This window comes from Oreochromis niloticus, linkage group LG7 (genome assembly GCF_001858045.2).
Source record: "Oreochromis niloticus isolate F11D_XX linkage group LG7, O_niloticus_UMD_NMBU, whole genome shotgun sequence".
NCBI lineage: Eukaryota > Metazoa > Chordata > Actinopteri > Cichliformes > Cichlidae > Oreochromis > Oreochromis niloticus.
The window spans coordinates 27,279,169-27,297,879 of record NC_031972.2 but is presented as its reverse complement, the minus strand read 5'-3'; the positions used below and the strand labels follow the sequence as shown (position 1 = coordinate 27,297,879).

Genomic DNA, 18,711 nt, shown 5'->3' with positions numbered 1-18,711 from the left:
GTCTTAAAGCAGATTAGCTACAGTAGACTCACTAAGTACCACTCCTGTCAGCTAATAATAGAAAACTTAGTCTATACACAGGCTCACCAAAACTGGTTAACAGAACACACAGAGAACCATTGTCTTGATATCTGCTGTGACATTCAGAGGGCAGGGTCAGAATTTGACATAATATGAAAGCATGGATCATGTCTAGCTTCTATTAACTCTCCAGGCTGTTGGTTCTGATGGTGTAGTCATGTGGGGGATTTTTTCTTGACACACTTTAGGCCTCTTTATATCATATGAGCATTGTTCAAACACCACAGTCTCCCTGAGTATTGTTGCTGACCATGTCTAACCCTTTAAAACCACAGTGTGCCCATCTTCTGATGGCTCCTTTCAGCATAACCCACCATGTCACAAAGCGCAAATGGCCTCCACAATCACAAATTTCAATCCAGCAGAGCACCTGAGATATGTGGTATGAGTTTTGGATGTGCAGCCGTCAAGTCTGCATGTGAGGACTGTTTCCTTGTTTTATCTATGCCAAGAAAAATTAAGGCAACTCTTAAGGTAAAAGAACCAGCCTGGTACTAGCAAAGGGTACCTAACAAAGTGTGTTGAGTTTATGTCAAGAGAAAAAAATACCATAAAGGACAGTATTTTAAATTTAAATCCAGGTAAATTGTCTGTTTTAATTGCTGACTACACCAACATGAGCTTTATTTATTTATGTACAACGCTCAGCCTAACAAAGGCTAGAACTATTTGGAATACAACACAAGACACTATTTTCAGTTGAATTAAAACAGCTTTATTAGTGTACACTGTAAGAAGTTGTATATGCAGGGTAGTTGGAAAGCCTATGAAGTTAAGTGTTTGAAAAGACAGAAATTCTAAGAGACTGTCTAAGTGAATATGCTCCATTGACAGCAAGCAAAAGGAACAGCATGTATGATAAAAACAAAAAAGTACAACTATATAACATCACATCACTAGTGACATGTAGAAACTTCACTTTCTCCAAAAAACCACCTTCTTGACGATTCACCTGAAAGAGGCTTATTTGAAGATACACAATTGTCATCACAATCAGGAAACAAAAAGAAATAATAATAACAACAATAATAATAATAACAATACAACACGTGATCCTTAAATAGGAATGTGGACCTTCAGAATGTGTTGAAGTAGCCTTCATGAAACCTTATTTGGTTTCATCTTCCCTCTGAGAGCTGGTAATTTGTAGGGTAGGCTAAAGTCTTAGGTGGCACTTAAAAACAAACAATAGAAGCGAAGGCTTTTGCTGGATCCCGGCAATATGCACAAAACAGTATGTCTAGCCATCAGAAAAAAACGAAAAGAAAAGAAAAAAAACCTTATCAATGTTTCTTGACGATTCGATGTTACTGCATAGAACAAACATGTGGGTTAGCAATAATACACCATGACATTGTCACTTTAACATTTGGAAAGTCTGGCTAGAACTTCCAGTCAACATTTTCCCTAATAAATAAAAAAAGAAAATATAAGACAGTTTGACAGATAAATAACAAAAGATAAACAACATTTACCACATTGAGCTGGTTTTAGTCTGGTTACAGATGAGCATTAGTTAGGTGAAGAAGTATAGGTCAACATTTGCCTGGATCAAACCAGTACAAAGACAGGCAGGACTCTAAAGTAAAAATAAAAATAAAGGCAATCAAGTACATTGCCTAATGGGAGACGTCATTGATCAAGTGTGCGCTCTAAAACCCACCTACTGAATTTTGACTTTTTTGAATATGCAATAATGTATCATGTACCAGGATTTCTGGACTTCATGTCTTGGCCCTCATTATGTGAGAAGCTAAATCTTCATTAACCTTTCATTTTGGTGTCCTTACTTAAAAAATAACATAAAATAATAGCAATAATAATATGCCACATCCACATCACTGATCAAGTAGAAAATGGGAATGTGTTTACGTGCACACCAACAACAGCTCTTTTATTTAGAGAACGTAAAATGAGGATACCAGGAATGTGACAGCAAGAGCCACAATAGTGAGGCAAGTGAGTCCCATTATTATATATTTACATGTCCCACTTAAAATCCCAAGTAAAGAATTCACTTACAGTACAGAGACTTCAACTTAGTATCCCGTGTGCAAGTAAACACACTCATTGTTAATTAATGTGCATGCGTTGAGTTACGGAAGTCAATCGGCTTTTGATGCAGTTTGTTCACTGCACAGTCATCTCAACTCCACAAATACACCTTTCAGCAGCAGAGCTATATTAATTAATACCATCTGCCGTATACTCCATTGCGAGGCGGCTAGATTATACATCAATATCCAAAAAGTCAGTTATTTAGTAATCGAAACACCTTCATTTTTCTAATAGCTGTGGTACGTAACCATAAAATGCTCATCTTTATTTGTGGAGTGAAGACTAAAGACTAAGCGGATCTTTGGTCAGACTCTCTGAGATGAAATACTGGTATCACTAAGATGACATCTGTAAGAGCCTAAAGATTGTGAACGTCTCCAAATTTCAGATGTTGAAGAAAGAAAGGTATCAATTAGGACAATGTCAGTCATTGAGCGCAATGATAACTTAATGTGCTTTAAGTGGTAAATTCAATGATAATGGTATATCCTATGCTACACACACACGCACACACAAATCCTCATCAAGCTGTAATAATTTTCAAACTGAAGGTATGTTCTAAAAAAAATAAATTCTAATAAAAAGGAAGAAAGCTTTAAAGATTTTAAATATATTTATATGTAAAAAATACTCGGAAAATACAAAATGTAGCTAAAGGAAACAAGTAAAGAAAATAACTAGAGTAACTAGCTTGTGGAGTACTTAAAGCTTGAATACTTAAACGCTTTCAAATGCCAGTGTCAGTACCAGCTGGCTTTCGGATAGGAAATTTTATTTATTTATTCTTTAATTAACTCAAATGAACACCAATTCATGCAATGTAAGGGCCCAAATCTTTACAGTAAATAGTCTAAAATATTAATCTTCTTCTGTGATTATCTTGAATCGAGTGAGCTTTTCAACACTTCTATATTTTCAATTTAAAAGCACCTTGCTATATTTTACATGAAAGGCAACCGTTTTTTTAGGTGGGTAATTTAAGATAGTGCAAGTGCGGAATAGAGGATGCTTTGCTAATTACAGTCCAACACTGCAGGACTTCACTTACTGATAAAATGTCAATAGTGATATACTATGCAGAGATTTATGCCTCTTCCACAAATATGAAACATGGGGAATAGGGGTTTATCTTTTCCTCTTGTTAGACATAAGCAACAGTGAAGCCTTGTGTTTAATCTTAAGCCTGTGCATCTCAAAGTCTATACAGAGCTCCTCTTCACAAACAAACTGATGTAACTGTGGAATAAAATAAGGAGAATGTAAGAGAGGGTGCATGGGAGCATGCATGGGAGGAACAAAGTTTGGCCTAGGGTGACATATTGTAGACACTTGCTTTTAGTAATGCTCAACTTTAATTCCAATCATCTACACTAGGCGGTTAGTGATGACGTTATTTAATGGAAACTCTTCACCAACCAATCCACGCTTCGTATAAAGAGGAGACACTTTATCATTATGAAAACAAAAGAAAAGAAAAGCGCATATGGTTTGTGTGCATGAGAAAATGCGAAGATGGGGTTTTTGAGTAATTAAACCCCTTTAAGAGCAGAAAACTTTGCATTCCAACATAGTGAGGTCAGTGATAACAACAGCACATGACTGACTGGGAGAGGAGAGGAGCATCCCAAATCAAATGGAATGGATGTTTGGTTGCCAGAAAATGAAGATGTGAAGTTGGCTTTGGTCGATTGTGAGCCTGGGGTGGCAGTAGTACTGTTAGTCAGCGTCGTGTAAACAGAAATACTGACATGGAATCAAAGTTGTGCTGTGGTAAATAGGTAGTGAAGATGCGATCTGAATGAGTAGTTGGACAGACTGTCCAGCAAGTAGAAGGTCACATGCTCGATCCCCGAAGCAGTTGTTGCTGTGTCAGTGAGGAGGATAATAAAGCTCTGTCCTGCTGTGGGTTTCCGGATCAGAGCACAAATGTAGGCTGGCCCAATAGGACATCACTCTCTTGTCATTTTGATATTGCAAGGTGATCTCACTTGATGAGAACTAGAATGTGTCAGTTGTTCCAACAGAGTCAAAGGGTCCGCTGTGGCATCACTTAATAAACCACTATTGTCAATTAGTGATGTCAAGCTCTTGTCCTCAGGGTCCAATGTGTGTGTGTTTTTTTTTTCTTCTTGTTTTTGTTTTGTTGTTTGTACATCATTTAAGACTGCATGGTGCTCTCCTTTAGGATACACTGTTCAAACACTGAAATGTCTGACTCTGCATCTGCAAAAGCAGGACACTGTTTAGGACATACTAGAGCAGCGCACTGAGGGTGAACCCATTTGGGTCAACACCTTATCCAACCACTGGAGGGGGCCGTTGAGATGCAATTCAATCCAACAAGGGGTGCTGGTGACTGTCTGACGCCTGCAAGGATAAAAATACAGCAGAAGGGTATGAGACAAAAGTGGCTAAAAGTAGCATTTCATGTGATTTGTTATTGATAATAAGCAGCATTTATAGATAGATTTCATATCAATATAAATTTTTTTAAAGCACAAAAAAGAGAGTATGTTAAACATTATGAGATTTCTTACGTGTGATTAAAAATACTAAAATGTGCATCTGAGTTTGCAGTGCATCCAAAACCAAAACTGTTACGTTGTGTGTTTTAAGCCAGGATGCTTTTACTGCACTCACAGTCTGTTTGGGACATGCCAACCAATTACTATCCTGTTTAAATACCTTCCAATGACCACTGGGGAGCAGTAAGGCAAAAAGAACTCCTCATCCCCTGCTAATGATGTTCCATGCATTTAGCTCCTAAAATCTTGTCATAGTTTGTGTGCGCACATAAAATGTTGACTTAAAATTTCACACAAGCTGCTTCTCTACAACCTGCATGTGAGATATACTGCTGACACCACAATAGAGAGTGAGAGTGTATCTAGATTTGAATTTCAAGTCCTTCATCACTTTCTCAAGTTAGGTTGCTGATTCACAATTTCTCCTTAAGACCAATTTACTGAGGTTCAGTCCATTAACTTGAGGGTATACAAGCCTATGAGTCAGTGTTAAGGGAAACTACAGTCTTTTTATGCACATTATCAGCTGATTGGCTTCATACAAACAGTCCAATAGCTTCAGAAAACTCCCCTTAGAACATCTTGAGAACTAATTTGATTTCAGAGAACTAATACAACTTCTATTACTGACTATTTAACCATCACATCATTACAAGCGAAACGTGCAGAAGTGAAGGGAACCACAAGCTTTGTCACAACTATTTGCAACACTTATGTGGCCTCTACCCACAAGCTGATTTTAGTGAATAAAGAACTTAGATGGAGACTGATGTGTACAACAAAATTACAACCAAAAGTCTTTTTTGTTTTTTTAAAAGGGGAGGTGGACCCAAGCCTTTCAGTTCATACAACCAGAAAAATATTGTTAGCAATCAGAGTCATGCCAGCATTTGCAACATTAACAGCTTACAGAGAAAAATAAATGAATTAAACAGCTCAGAAATTGCAAACACTATATTCCTGAGCAATCCAAAGAGAGAGACAACACTACTGAGTTTTACTGAGCAACTCTCTGGTCTGATGGGGACCATAAAACCCTCCATTAGTAATGGATGGCAGTGTAAGAGAACAATGTGCTTCAGAGACAAATTCACCTGTACTCTGCTCCCCAGCCCTTGACAAAGCTCATTCTGATGGTGCACATCCTGGTTAGTTGGTATACAGCCTCAAACCCTTGATTTACTGACTGGGCCAGCAATGCAGCAAACTCCTGGTTGTTAAAAATCTTCAGATTACAGCCTATCAAAACAGAAAAAAAATACATTAGAAAAAGGAAACAAACAAAACAATGCGTGGGACTAATAATCCCCACCAGGAAAGATTTAATTCAGTTAATGCAAATACTCCGAGGACATTTAATTTTTCACATTTGTGCACATGTAACACTTTAGAAAAATAAAGCCAAATTAACAACAAATTAAATCAATGTGCATTTCCAAAATTGGTAAGTTGAATATTATAATTAGCAAGATCACAGTTGTGATATATTTGTAGGTACCAAGCTGAACCATTGCGAGGAGTGGGTATGTTGCATGTTAGGAATTATTTTACACAAGCCTTACAAGTCTGACCCCTGAATTTCCAAAAGATCTTTGTGGTGCATTTCAGTACCACTGTGTGCTTCAGTAATGATACCGTTCACACTGCTCTTTTGGCCAGGGATGAAATGTTCAAAGTTACATGGGGACAGATGAGTCATTGTGTGGGTGAGTGTCTGAAAAGACACAGTGTATTCCCTTTCCTCAAGCTCCATTTCATTAATATCAAGGGGGAAAAGCCATAATCTACATATCAGTTACAGCTATTTTCATTAAAGAAAAAAAAAAAAAAAAAGCGACATCCCGCACCATCATTTTCTAAATGTTTGTTTGGTGATACTTGCTTCCTAAATTGTCCAATCTGCAAAACACAAGTCAAAGCTCCAGACCTTGACGGCAAATTTTTCAGCTCTTCCATTGGAAGATGACCAACACTAAGGGTTTTTTTTTTCCCCTCAAGAAAGGCATGAGCAGGTTCTATCCCCTAAGAAGGCAGAGATCCTTCAACGTGTACAGCAAAACACCAGGGATTTTCTATCAGTCGGACACCAACAGACTAAATAAACCAATCTGGAAGGCCACCTCTGTGATAGAAACTGGACACGTTAGACGTTGTGGTGGGGTGGAGGTTAATACAACTGCCCTCTGAACCACTTATTGTACAGGCAGCAGGGCACTTTTTACCACGAGTGATTCAGCTCCAGACTGATTAAATTGAAATTGTGGTTCATGCCATACTGTGTTCAAATTAACACATCTGCCTAGCAGAGAATCATCTCTTAATAGTTAATCTCAACCCTGCAGTGTCACAGCACTTAACACTAACACTGATTTACTTCACTGTACTGCACTGTCTGCTACTGAGAAACTTTAATGCCATCTGATATTTGCTATGCTGTGTCTACTACACTAGGTAAGTCACTTTTTTAAACTTTTTTTTACTGTATTGTATGCTACTACTTCATATTGTTAGCTAAATATTTACTTATTTAACATTTTTTATACTTTATACTTTTATATTTTTTATATTTTGATTCCAGATGAGTTTTTACCTTTCTGAGACATTTGCAAAATTCACATCTTTAGGATAAATAAAGTATATCTTCTATACTGTATCTTGTAAGCAAACCAGGCAGGAAATTTTTTAAACTGTGGGAATCATTCGGCTTTATTTAAAAAATAAAATAAAACATGTACAAACCTGGTGGTATCTTGCAGACTGTGGCAGGGTGCCAGCCATATCGCTGATTGCAGTTAGGACTCTGGACAAAAATGGCACTGTCGCTGAGGCACTCGGCAAACACCTCCCCTCCGATATAATACAATCTCACGCCACGACCTGCAGAATGTATCACAGAAAAATTAATGTGAAGCTAAAGAAAAGAAAGAAAAAGACAGAAAAAAATTCACAAAGGATTACTGGAGCATTGCTGGAGCAAAGCTTGAACTTGAGTGAAATATCAGTGGATGTAGGGCTATGGAAGGTCTTAAATCATTGGGTTTTCTAAGTGTCACACCTATTCAGTAACATGTCTTTATCAGATAGATTTTTAAAAGCCATCATTGAAAGAACGGCTGTATTTCTCATAGCACCTTTAAATTCAAATCTCTGTAAAGGCACATTTACAGCTCAAGGATGTCAGTGTAATGAATCTGAGAATCATAGTGCAGGTATTGTTAAAGTGCCGCAACACTCTAAAAATCCTTAAAAAGAGCTTTTCCCATGCATAGTAGCTGCTACCCCGTGTTATTTTTGCGTGTGTGGTAGTGTATGCCGTACCTATATGTCTCCTTGTCATTTCAACAGTAGCATTTCTGTTAACATTGCTGAGAAGCCCTAAACAGAAGCGTTCAGAGTTGGAGGGATCGGTGAAGCCATCAACGGTCAGGGATGGCTGTGAGGCATGGAACGTCTCTCCAACCCGCTGGTTTAGCTCATAGTAAGCTATAGAGCACCAGAATGCTGGTTCACTATAGGTGACTGGCTGAAGGTCTGAAAGACAGAAATCAAGGTGGTAATGTTTAAAGTTTTTATTGAAACTAAAGATAACCGAGAAATAAATAAATAATAAATCGCTCTTACCCAGGCCGTGACTGACAGGAGACAGGGTGCTCGGTGACATTTCTGCTGGTGAGCCTGATGACAAAAAACATACAACACATTACATCTTGTTGTACTCTGTTTTGCATTTAAAACACTGCCTGTGTAAACCACGCTGCTTCAAGTATTTGTTTCCACTGCTGTAATGACGTCCACGTGTGAGAAAAAAAAAGTTCATGTTTGAGTGTAATCTTAAGGATTTTTCCAAGTGCTAAACTCAACTAATCTACCTGATTCCATACTTTGATTCATCTGCTGGTCGCTGGTTTCGCCATCTTCACTCATATAGCCAGGTGGAGGAGTGTCTGTAAAAAAGGAACATTAAATAAGTTGTCTACTGTTAACAGCAACCATTGTTTAAAACCCAAACAAAGCCAAGAGGTTTTTATACTAAACCAAAGCTCGAGAGTTATCACAGAAAGGTCAGTTGTTACTTTAAACAAATGAGTGAAAATACTGAAATATGAAGGAAAACATACATACCTGGTATATAGTTATTAGGAGGATCTATGCCTGCAGGGAAGTTGGTGTTTTCAGGAATGGAGTTTGTAAAGTCGTCTAGAGGCGGAAGCTCTGTCAGAATCTCTGTGTGACGTGGGACCAACACCGGCGGCAGCACTAAAGAGAAAAGAAGTGTTATTGATAAGTACAGATGGAATTTGTTATACCAATTAATATTATGTAATTATATCAATTTTTTCCACTAAATATAATCTTGTAAAAAGACAAATGAAAATAAAATATAAACACATTTAGATTGATTTTAACAGCACAAACTGGACAGAGACTAGGAGATCTAAAACAATGATTTTGCTATGACTACCATGCTCATAGGGTTGTTCAAGGACATCTTGAACACCACAACCAAAAGTACTTGAAGTAAGAGGACACACAATTCTCAAGGACCCTTACCAGGTGTCTCCACTCTCTGATAATGGTAGGGATTGACACACACTTCATCCTTCTTAAGGTTGAATGCATACTGGCAGGTGTCAATGGCCCTCAGCTCATGGTGGCTGTGAAGGTCAGGCCATCTCCACAGGCGGCAGTAGATGACGTGTGGCAGGCCCTTACGATGAGACACCTGAAGACGGCCATCCAGTGACCTAAGAGAATTGGGAAAGAGAGAAGATGAAAAGCAGCTCAAAATGCACCAAGATCTTCACAAGAAACTGTCAGAAACTCTTAAAGGTGATTGTGTCATGTTGGGTTTCTGGTTTGAAAGTGCTTACTAATATTTATTTTTTAAAACGTCACTGGACATGTTGCATGGCTAAACCTTATTTTAAAAGCCTACCTGCGAGTTATAGATCCATAGAGTGGTGTTTGAAATGGAACACATTGATTATTTAAAAAGCTATAAAGAAAGGTTCTCAGTGGAAATGGCCAGCTACATTATTTCCTCATTGTCTAAATAAACATAAACGCCAACTTGTAGCACAAGTTGTGATTACATCTGGTTTAAAAAACAAGAACAAAACAAACAACAGAAATAGCCCTAACATTAAGGAATCAATGGGCATTATTTTCATGCACAACTTTTGCAATAATGAAGACATATGTAGTAAATCTGTTGGATCACTGATTTTTCGTGCATGTGAGTATATTCACCTGCTGTGGTCAGGGTATCCGTACATGCCTGCTGAGTCCCACTGCTCTATCATGTGGCCTGAGCCTAGACCCCAAAGGTCTGAGCAATTGCTACAGACACAGAAACACACAGGCACGCACACCAAAGACATGCATACACATACACACGCACACAAGTGGAAAAAGAATAAAAAATACAAAATGAAAGCAAAGAGATGGTAAACATGAGGCGTTTCATTCCAAATTAGTACGATGAAATCACAGATATGTACAGTTGGTAACTCAATGGCATGAAGGAAGGAAGAAGCTCCACCTTCAGTTTCCCAGTAAGAGACCAACGAGATGACAGATGACTGCAAGACAAATCCAAATCAGACCATAGTGATGTGGTGCAATCAGGTGACAGAGAATGCCTCCGTAAGATAATACAATTCCATGCATGCATCCAATTGTCATTTACTTGACTTAGGCGGCTAATAAGCCGCTAAAATGCACAACTGCAAAGAACACACAAAAAAAGGTAAAATAAAATAAAACCACACATTTCGGCATGTTTTTTTCAAAAACATATGACAAGTGTGATGTGAAGAAATATATTAATCTAAACATGAATGATATGTGAATGAGGACATTAAAAGAAAAAAAAAAACTTCACTAAACACTTTGTGTGTCAAGACGTGAGAAAAGGAAAACAGATATAACACTAATGTGTATCTGCACATAGGAAGTTTGTGTGAGAGATACTGTTGTCTGATTAGAGCAAAATGATTGTCATGCCTGTCTGTGCAAGATTCTCTATCTCGAAGCTTATCACCCTACTTGCATAGTTTTACAACTACAGGAATCACAAATAGCACTTTGCCTTCTTCCTTTCTTACTTACTTAAAAGGTCAAAAGTACAATGTCTCTTGAGTCCATCGTCAAAAAGCCCCCTGTCTGGGAACCCTTGATCTTCATCTATTCACCTATTGATCACTGGAGATAAACGACATAAAGCTAGAAGTGTATTTTAAAGGCATCTCCTTGCAAGTTTAACCAAAGTATGTGCAAAACATAAGGATGTTATCATTTAAAATTTCCATCACCACCAACTACTATCTCCAGAAATAGCAGAGCTGTTACACTGTTTCCTACCTTGAGTCAGAAAGAAACCTACAAACACCTTGCAACAATCCAGACACCTTTTTCACATCCTTCACTCCACCCACAAAAAGACCAAAAGAAAAAAAATTATCTTAGACTTTATCATCACTTTCTTGAGGTTAAAGGAAAATAGGGGCGGTGTGACGTACTATGCAGCTAAAAGAATCCTAGCTGTGTATTTACAACTCTTAAGACACACCGTCTAAACAGCAAGGTACATTTAAACAAATGTCTTTCGGTAACTACCATGATTTTATCAGTTCTATATCAAAAACTACAATCTAACCTACATTCCTCAATGAGAAGAAAATGTCAGACACTTGGCATCATGCAAGTCTCGTCTTTTTCATTTACGGGACATGGATGACAACATATGACGATCCATTCACCCATCATCTTAGTGAAAGAGTGGCTGTTAAGAAGCCATTGTTAATGAAAACAAAAGGCTGAAGTATGAAAAATTACACATGATTTGGATTTTTTAAATTAATTAATTCATAAGAGGGTTTACAGGGTTATGAATCCAAATTAAAAATCTTTTGTTCAAATTGTCATCAAAATGTACTGAGAAGGTCAGAAGAGAGGTACAACCGCGAGTGTCTATGGCCATCTGTAAAGCATGGTGTAGTTCCTATGAGGGCTTAGGCTGCATTTCAGCCCATGGTGTTCAGGATCTTGTAAGAACTGATTGAATCATGAATACAGAAAAGTATCATTAGATTTTGATCCACCATCTACCATCTGGAAAGCATTTGATGGGCTGCAATTTTCATTTTGGCAATGATCCCAAACACATTGGACTGGAAAACTGTCAGTGTCAGTCATTGATTGGTCTCCCCTGAGCCTGGACCTCATTATCATTATTATTATTATTAAAGTGGTATGGGATCATCTTGACAGAGAAGAAAACAAAAGACAGCAGACACCCAAAGAAGAACTTTGAATGTCCTTCAAGAGAACGATTCCTGAAGACTACTTAAAGAAAGCTTGCCCAAGTTAGTTCAGGCTTAGTTCAAGTCTACCACAATTATACAAACCCTGTTTTTGCCTTTTATGCTGTATTTACATTTAGGTTTTTACATGTTTGATTATATCACTTAACATTTTTCTACATTTTCGTAGCAAAATATAAAGAAATGATGGGTACCTTAAAAGTTTTGCAAAGTACCATATATGTTACATTCCACTTTTTGCAAGGTAATGTTGGATAAATATGTTACCTTCAACTACTAATTTGAGTTTTACATGTAATTCTAGTGATTCTCTGCTTTACACTACAGTACCACTGTATGGGCGCTACGAACACTGAGCTCAGTTCTGTAACTTTAATAATAACATATCTATTAGCTCATCCATTCAAAGAGTACATCTACACAAATGCATTAAAGAATGCAATGTAATTATGTCTGTCTGACCTCAGCCAGAAATCTGACCAGAGTGCACTGCTGAGAAACTATCTGCCCACCAAGGACATCATCTAATATTCCTTAATACAGAAGGTGAACCTGTCTCTGCTACAAGGCCAAAAAAGAAATACAGCGTAAACTCCATCACATTAGCTGCATTTACATTTCTAGTCACCGTACAAAGCCGTCAATGGTTTCGCAAACTAAGCTACAAAAAATGGAAGGAAAGCACCAGTCTGCCAAACCAGACACATGCTAGTTTCACCCAGATTACATTATAGGTCAATCTGACCAGCATTACCTGCGGCTATATGGGTTTCTAGCCCAATATTCCAGCTTCCTCCCACAGTCAAAAGACAAGCTTGTTATGTTAATTGGCCATGGTTGAGAGGTAGATAAAGTGCTTTTAGTGTACAGAATAAGACACTTGAATAAATGTATGGTTAAATGTGACCTGTAGTCGAAAGCAGATAAGTAGGACTAGAAAAATGTTATTGAAATACTAATTGCTTTAAACACCTGATGTAAATTTGATCTGAATTTTCATTTCTTTTTTTTCCTCCATATCTGTCAAAAATTACCAATAGAAAGCAATGGGTTGAGTGATCCACCATAGCACCCATCCATTCAGTGACAGGCCAGTCTGAGTGTGCTGATTTATGGTCAGCATAAGTACGTAGTGTGGTACTAAAAAAATACCAAATCATTTGTAATTCATGTGAAGCTAAGAAAAGACAGAAAGAAGAGAAAGACTACATTGCATAAAACACTTGAGAAGGGAAGCTTCTAATAATCCAGTTCTCAGTGAATTAATGAAAGGTGATCATGTGTACTTTGTTGGGTTTCCATGACTTTTTTGTCTCACCTCATCTGGAGACTTCAACACCTTCTCATGTGACAATCAGAAACATACTGAAGCCAGATTGTAAGACATGTAACCAGTAACTATCTGAACTAGGTATTATGGTGAACAAAGGTTTCAGAATGAAAAAAAAATAGATGCATTTTCTTTTGTTTTTTTTTTTTCTTCACTTGTTTGCAAAAACTGTAACATGTTAAGAGAATATTCTTCACTATAACAAAGTTATGCATCCTGCGCACCACATTTTTAATAGCATTTTATCAACTTTTTAAATCATATAATGTTCATCTTATTTCAAACAGTTTCTTAACTGGTGCAGAATGGTCTACATACCAACGGTGTTCTTAAGTTTTTGGACCTTGCTTCAACAGCTATTCATATTTGCTTGACTCTTACTTTATTGCTTGAGAGGTGTAATAACATGATTTCTATAAAACTTACTGGACTTAAAGTGCTTCATGAAGTAAAGTGGCCGGTGCAAAGTGCTAATTAAAAAAGCAGCTATTTAATTAGTAACTCATTCTGTTATCTGAAAGTACTTAAAAGTGTGCTACCAGTTGAACACAGCAACATTTTGCTCCAACCTTTGAAGCCAGAGACATTCATTTTTCAAATAACATTTAAATCTTGGATTTAAGATAAACTTTATAGAGTTAGGAGACGAGATGGTGCAAACTATTAGCGCAAGATACAAAACTATTTCTGAATAGATTTTTTTTTAAAATTCTAGAACAGGCGCGTTAATCGTTTCACCGTTTTCAAATTCATCTGAATTGTAAGTTATTGGCATAATGTTCTCAAAGGAAACACTGAAATCAGCTCAGGCAGTTCATATTCTTAAGGTGCAGAAGACCACAAGGCTGATGCAATCAAAGATTATCAGAGAAAAATCGATATAGAGCAAACTCTGCAGACGGTGTAAATGCACCCCCGAGTTCTGCATATAGGTTAGTGAGTTCTAATGAAAGCAAGCACAAGATGGTTTTGGTTGGCAATGCATGCAGGACATCTGTTTCCTCCAACCTGGTTTCACTTCTGCTGCCTTGCTAACCTATGGCACAAAGTATTGGGGAAGTGGACCCACTGTTGCACAACGGAGACTTCTTTCTGCAAACGTGTGGGTGCCTGTCACTCTTTTTCTTACTTTCATGTGTGTTGATATACCTCACTGCACTCACTAATTTGCGGTATTGTGGCACACCATTGCATGCTGCCAACAGATTTGTTTTTGTGTGGAAGTGTGACAGTGCTGAAAGAAGCAACTGCTTTGTTCATTGTTGTAGTCTTCATTTTTAACCATTCAGTGGAAAGGAAAGTAAATTTACATGTGCTTCATATAAATGTATTAATGCACACAGCTGTTGTGAATAAGCGTCTACAGTTCAGAGATAAAAAAAAAAATATAGAAATACAGGATCTTTGGGTCCCCCTCTCACCTGGGTATGGTGACACACTTTGTGTTGCTGTTCTGTGTACTGATCGCTTTCTCTAGCTCGTCCAATTGTCCCGTCTTCTTAAGCTTCTTTACCAAGCTTTTAACTGCTTTTTCACACCACTTCTCCTCCTGTCCACCTCCATTCTGCTCCCCAACGCCTCCGATTCCTCCTCCTGCTCCTCCGCTCCCTGCTGGAGTCTTCTTCCATCCCAAGAGTCGTTTCACAACAGGTGGGGTGAAGGGAAGGATGGAGGACATGGTAGCCTGTTGAATGTTCTAATGCCCCTCTTAATCGGTCTTGAGTTGGGAAAGAAGGGTTTGGGGGGAGTGATATAGTTGACTGGTCTGAACTCACTGTTAATATACCCAGTGTATGTATGTCTTTTACGAGTAATGTTTGATCAGAACTAAGGCATTGGTCTTCAGAAGTCAAACTAAGTATAGGGATTGAAGGGGAGTAAATCCAAAGAAACCTAGAAAACAGAGAGAAAACACACATTAACACTTGAACACAAGTAAGACACCTAAGAAAATATCAAGTGTGATGAACAATTGAATGCATTTCTTTTAAAATTAGTTTTTTTTAATCATTTTTATCACAGCTTTCCACTATCACCTCTCCCACTACACACAGTTTCTTATGCATTAACCACAACAGCAACAGCAGTCAAAGCACTACACACAAAGCACTAAAATTTGATGCATCCGTATTAGCAACCATCTCTCACCTCTCATATATTGTTTTTTTTTTTTTTTTTTTCTTCATTAAAGCCATTAACTCCTAACTTTTGCAAACACTTTAAAGGGAGACTTATTTTTAGGACTACAACACTCACTGGTCATCTCACTGGCTATCTAAAGATATATAGAAATGATGAACAGCATTTGTTGCCATGCTGCATTTGATTTGAAAATGTGAGTACTTCACTTACATAGCCTAAAAAACAAAATTAAAAAATGTCACCAATACACTCCATTTACAGAAACATGTTTCAAATACAGGCCACAGAGCAACACTTATTATACATATTTATCACACTCCTATATTACAAAGCAGTATTTGGGGCTTAGTGGAGGAACTTTAGGTTCAACCCAAGTTTTGAAACGCACTACCTACTTATTAACTTACTATAACTTTCACTTTTGTCATTTTCTGGCAACAACTAATAAGACATATCCTGTGGTTGCAAGCAGCTTTTAAGCAATTTTATATGTTGTTGTTTAGCCTTTAAAATAGTTATATAACACAAAAAGAAACCTAAGGCTTGTATAAAGCCTTGACCTTGTAAAAAAAAAAAAAAAAAAATGCAGTTCTACTTACCTGGCAGTTTAAATACTGCTTATATCTTTGTTTGTTACTTGCTCTCACACAGTCTAAAACCACCAGGGTTGCATCCATCTTACCAAGCTAATGCTCTTCCTGTGCCTTTATGACAGAGTTGTGGTGCTGAGAAGTCTACTAACTTACACATACAAACCTTACTTGCTGGTTTTCTACTGGGCTTTAAATAGATTTTTGTGTGTGCTGTTCCAGCCTAACCACACATTAATATACTTATTTATATCATTTACATACAGTGCCCACCAGACACACACAATGCTGCTTTGGTTGCAGTAAATGTGCTACTTTTAGCTTGACGTATGTCTTTGACCACTTCATATTTTCTATTATTGTAGTTTTCTCTTTTAAAGTAGAATAGGTCACCCTGCTACCAGTAAATGTATGAATGTTTGTGCCATTTATGGCCAACACCACCACTTGAATTCACCGTGTGAATGTGCTCATAGCTAGAGTTGAAAAGCCTAGCTTGACTTATCGAATTGATAGGAACCTTTGTGTGACCACTTAGCACGACTACCGATGTTAGAGTGAGTGAACTCAAATATCACAATTTCATCCTGGTATGCTGGATTAGTGTGTTAGTACAGCCCCCTTGCATTTCACTATTTACACCAAATTGTTTTGTCTCTGCTGTAGTTATTCAGCATCACATGCATGTTGTTCACACAAATGCAGCTCTGGACAAATCAATACTAAACTTTTGAAGGATCCCAACCCATATAAATCTGTTATTCCAAATGGTAAATGGTGCACTTGATCCTGTTCCCCATTATATAGTTGGCTTTGGAAACTAGTAAAGGGTATATAATTATGCTCAAGTATTGTTTTTACTTAACAGGGAAGAAGACCCGTCTTAGGTAGCAATCTATAGCATTTCTGTAACCAAAACCTGTTATTACCCTATCATAAGGAAACTGAACACTGGTCAGTAGCAGGTTCTTAGAGGGAATTTCAGATGAAACCTGCTGGCCCACCCACTCCTGATAAACTCTTAAGCTTCCAGGATCCTTTTCTTTAGACTTTCAATCTGATAAGTCCCCTTCACTACAACTGAGTGGAGCAATTCTGAACCTCAACCTCACCCTCAATTGGACTAGCAACTAAGCAGAAAACAGCTCATGAAATGTGGAAAACACACTAAACACCAAGTTCAGGACACTGATGTGAGCTTTGACTCGCAAGTGTAACCTCATCCTGTATTAGACCTGTCTTTTTTATTGCAAAGAGCCATTTTCTAGCCTATTGACGGAAGCACACATGCTCAGACTGTGCAATTCAAACAGGACCTCCAGAGACAACTCTAATTGAATTATTAAAGGAAATCTGAAAATGCATCTTCTTTGCGGACTCAGTCTTGCCAAGACATATACTCCATTGCTTTTGGATTAGACAGCTGCACTACAGATCAATGGACTCAAATAAATCCAGACAGAACTACTCGTAGATGCAGATTTCTCAAGTTAGCTGCCAGGAGGAAGGGATAAATATCCTTAGTGTGTTACTCTGAAAGTCCAAGCTCCTTCTAAGAATTATTTTCACTTAATGCTTAACCCTTGGACTCCTACAGTAAGAGCAGCTTCCAGAGAGAGACCTTTCCTTAAAATAATTAACTACAAGCTTAATTCTGTGTTTGTTTGATACTGTCCAAACAGCAAAGCACGCCAAGCAATATTTCTAGCTGCAGTACGTAAATAACAGCTACTGGATGAAAGCTTAATGGCTTTTTCAATACACGGATCGAGTTCAATGAAAAGCAATTATTTGGTCCACATGAATGATCACTTAAGCGTTGTTGTTAATATGCTGAAGAGTAACAATGGTTTTTCGAAATAACAAAATCCCAGGGACAAGCCGCTGGCGAGTGTGAGAGCCTTCAAAGTGAACACAAAGTCTCAATGCAAGTTAAGGAGTCTGAGAACAAAACGTGCCGATTAGGCCGTTTATTATTTGCTCCTCGGCCACGATTCGTGTCAACTCGAAATCCTGGCAGGGCTATCGGGATCTTATGAAGGGAATAAGCAACAATAATTTGTCTGCAACGATCTGTTTGGGTTACTTCTTCTCCGAGATCGCCTGCATAACACACGCGATTCGAAGAATAAGCTAACGCTACTTAATGGCAAGGGGATGTAGACTTCAACGAGCCACAAAAGGCGAGTTGGTCTCATTGCTGGCTGTCATTTGCCCTCAGCCACATATTGGTGAAGATATTAGGGTTTCTTTTGTCTCGGAATGACTGATAGTTCCCCCTTATCCTCTTCACCTCGCCCCCCCCCCTCTCTCAAAAAAAAAAAAAAAAAACAAGAGTGCGAAAAAATCTGCTAGCAACCTTGCTACTTTGTGTCACAGACAAACAGGTCTGTGGCATGTTTTGTCGCTTACAAATCAATTCTCTTTCATTATTTAAAAAACAAAACATGCTTACCCAGCACCGAGATAAACTGAAGCTTAACAGTCACTGGAGTACCTGTGAAAAAAGCCTTCTTGCTCATTTTGAATTCATCCGGAGATACTTTGAAATCTATTTTCCACCTCCGAGCCGCCGGGATGATGGCTCCTCATTCAAAGCTCAACCAAACATGTATTGCTTCATGCAAAACAAACGTAAGCAGACCTCACAATGCCCCGGC

At 38.0% G+C, this 18,711-nt stretch overlaps 1 protein-coding gene across 4 annotated transcripts; it reads right to left on the bottom strand.

Moving 5' to 3' along the window:
- Positions 1-780: 780 nt before the first annotated feature.
- Positions 781-18,659, bottom strand: smad2 (SMAD family member 2). 4 transcript variants are annotated; one of them, XM_003444367.5, is made up of 11 exons: positions 18,507-18,659; positions 14,741-15,212; positions 9,915-10,004; positions 9,216-9,409; positions 8,787-8,921; positions 8,534-8,608; positions 8,286-8,339; positions 7,983-8,195; positions 7,404-7,541; positions 5,759-5,903; positions 781-4,506 (listed from the first exon to the last, which is right to left on the bottom strand). In XM_003444367.5, the coding sequence occupies exons 2-11, from the start codon at positions 14,995-14,997 to the stop codon at positions 4,383-4,385; spliced, it is 1,425 nt and encodes a 474-aa protein (XP_003444415.1). In that variant the 5' UTR covers positions 14,998-15,212; positions 18,507-18,659; the 3' UTR covers positions 781-4,382. The 4 variants fall into 4 exon arrangements, with proteins under 4 accessions (XP_003444415.1, XP_005451480.1, XP_005451479.1 ...); XM_005451423.4 differs by having other exon boundaries at positions 8,546-8,608; XM_005451422.4 differs by having other exon boundaries at positions 18,549-18,655.
- Positions 18,660-18,711: the final 52 nt, after the last annotated feature.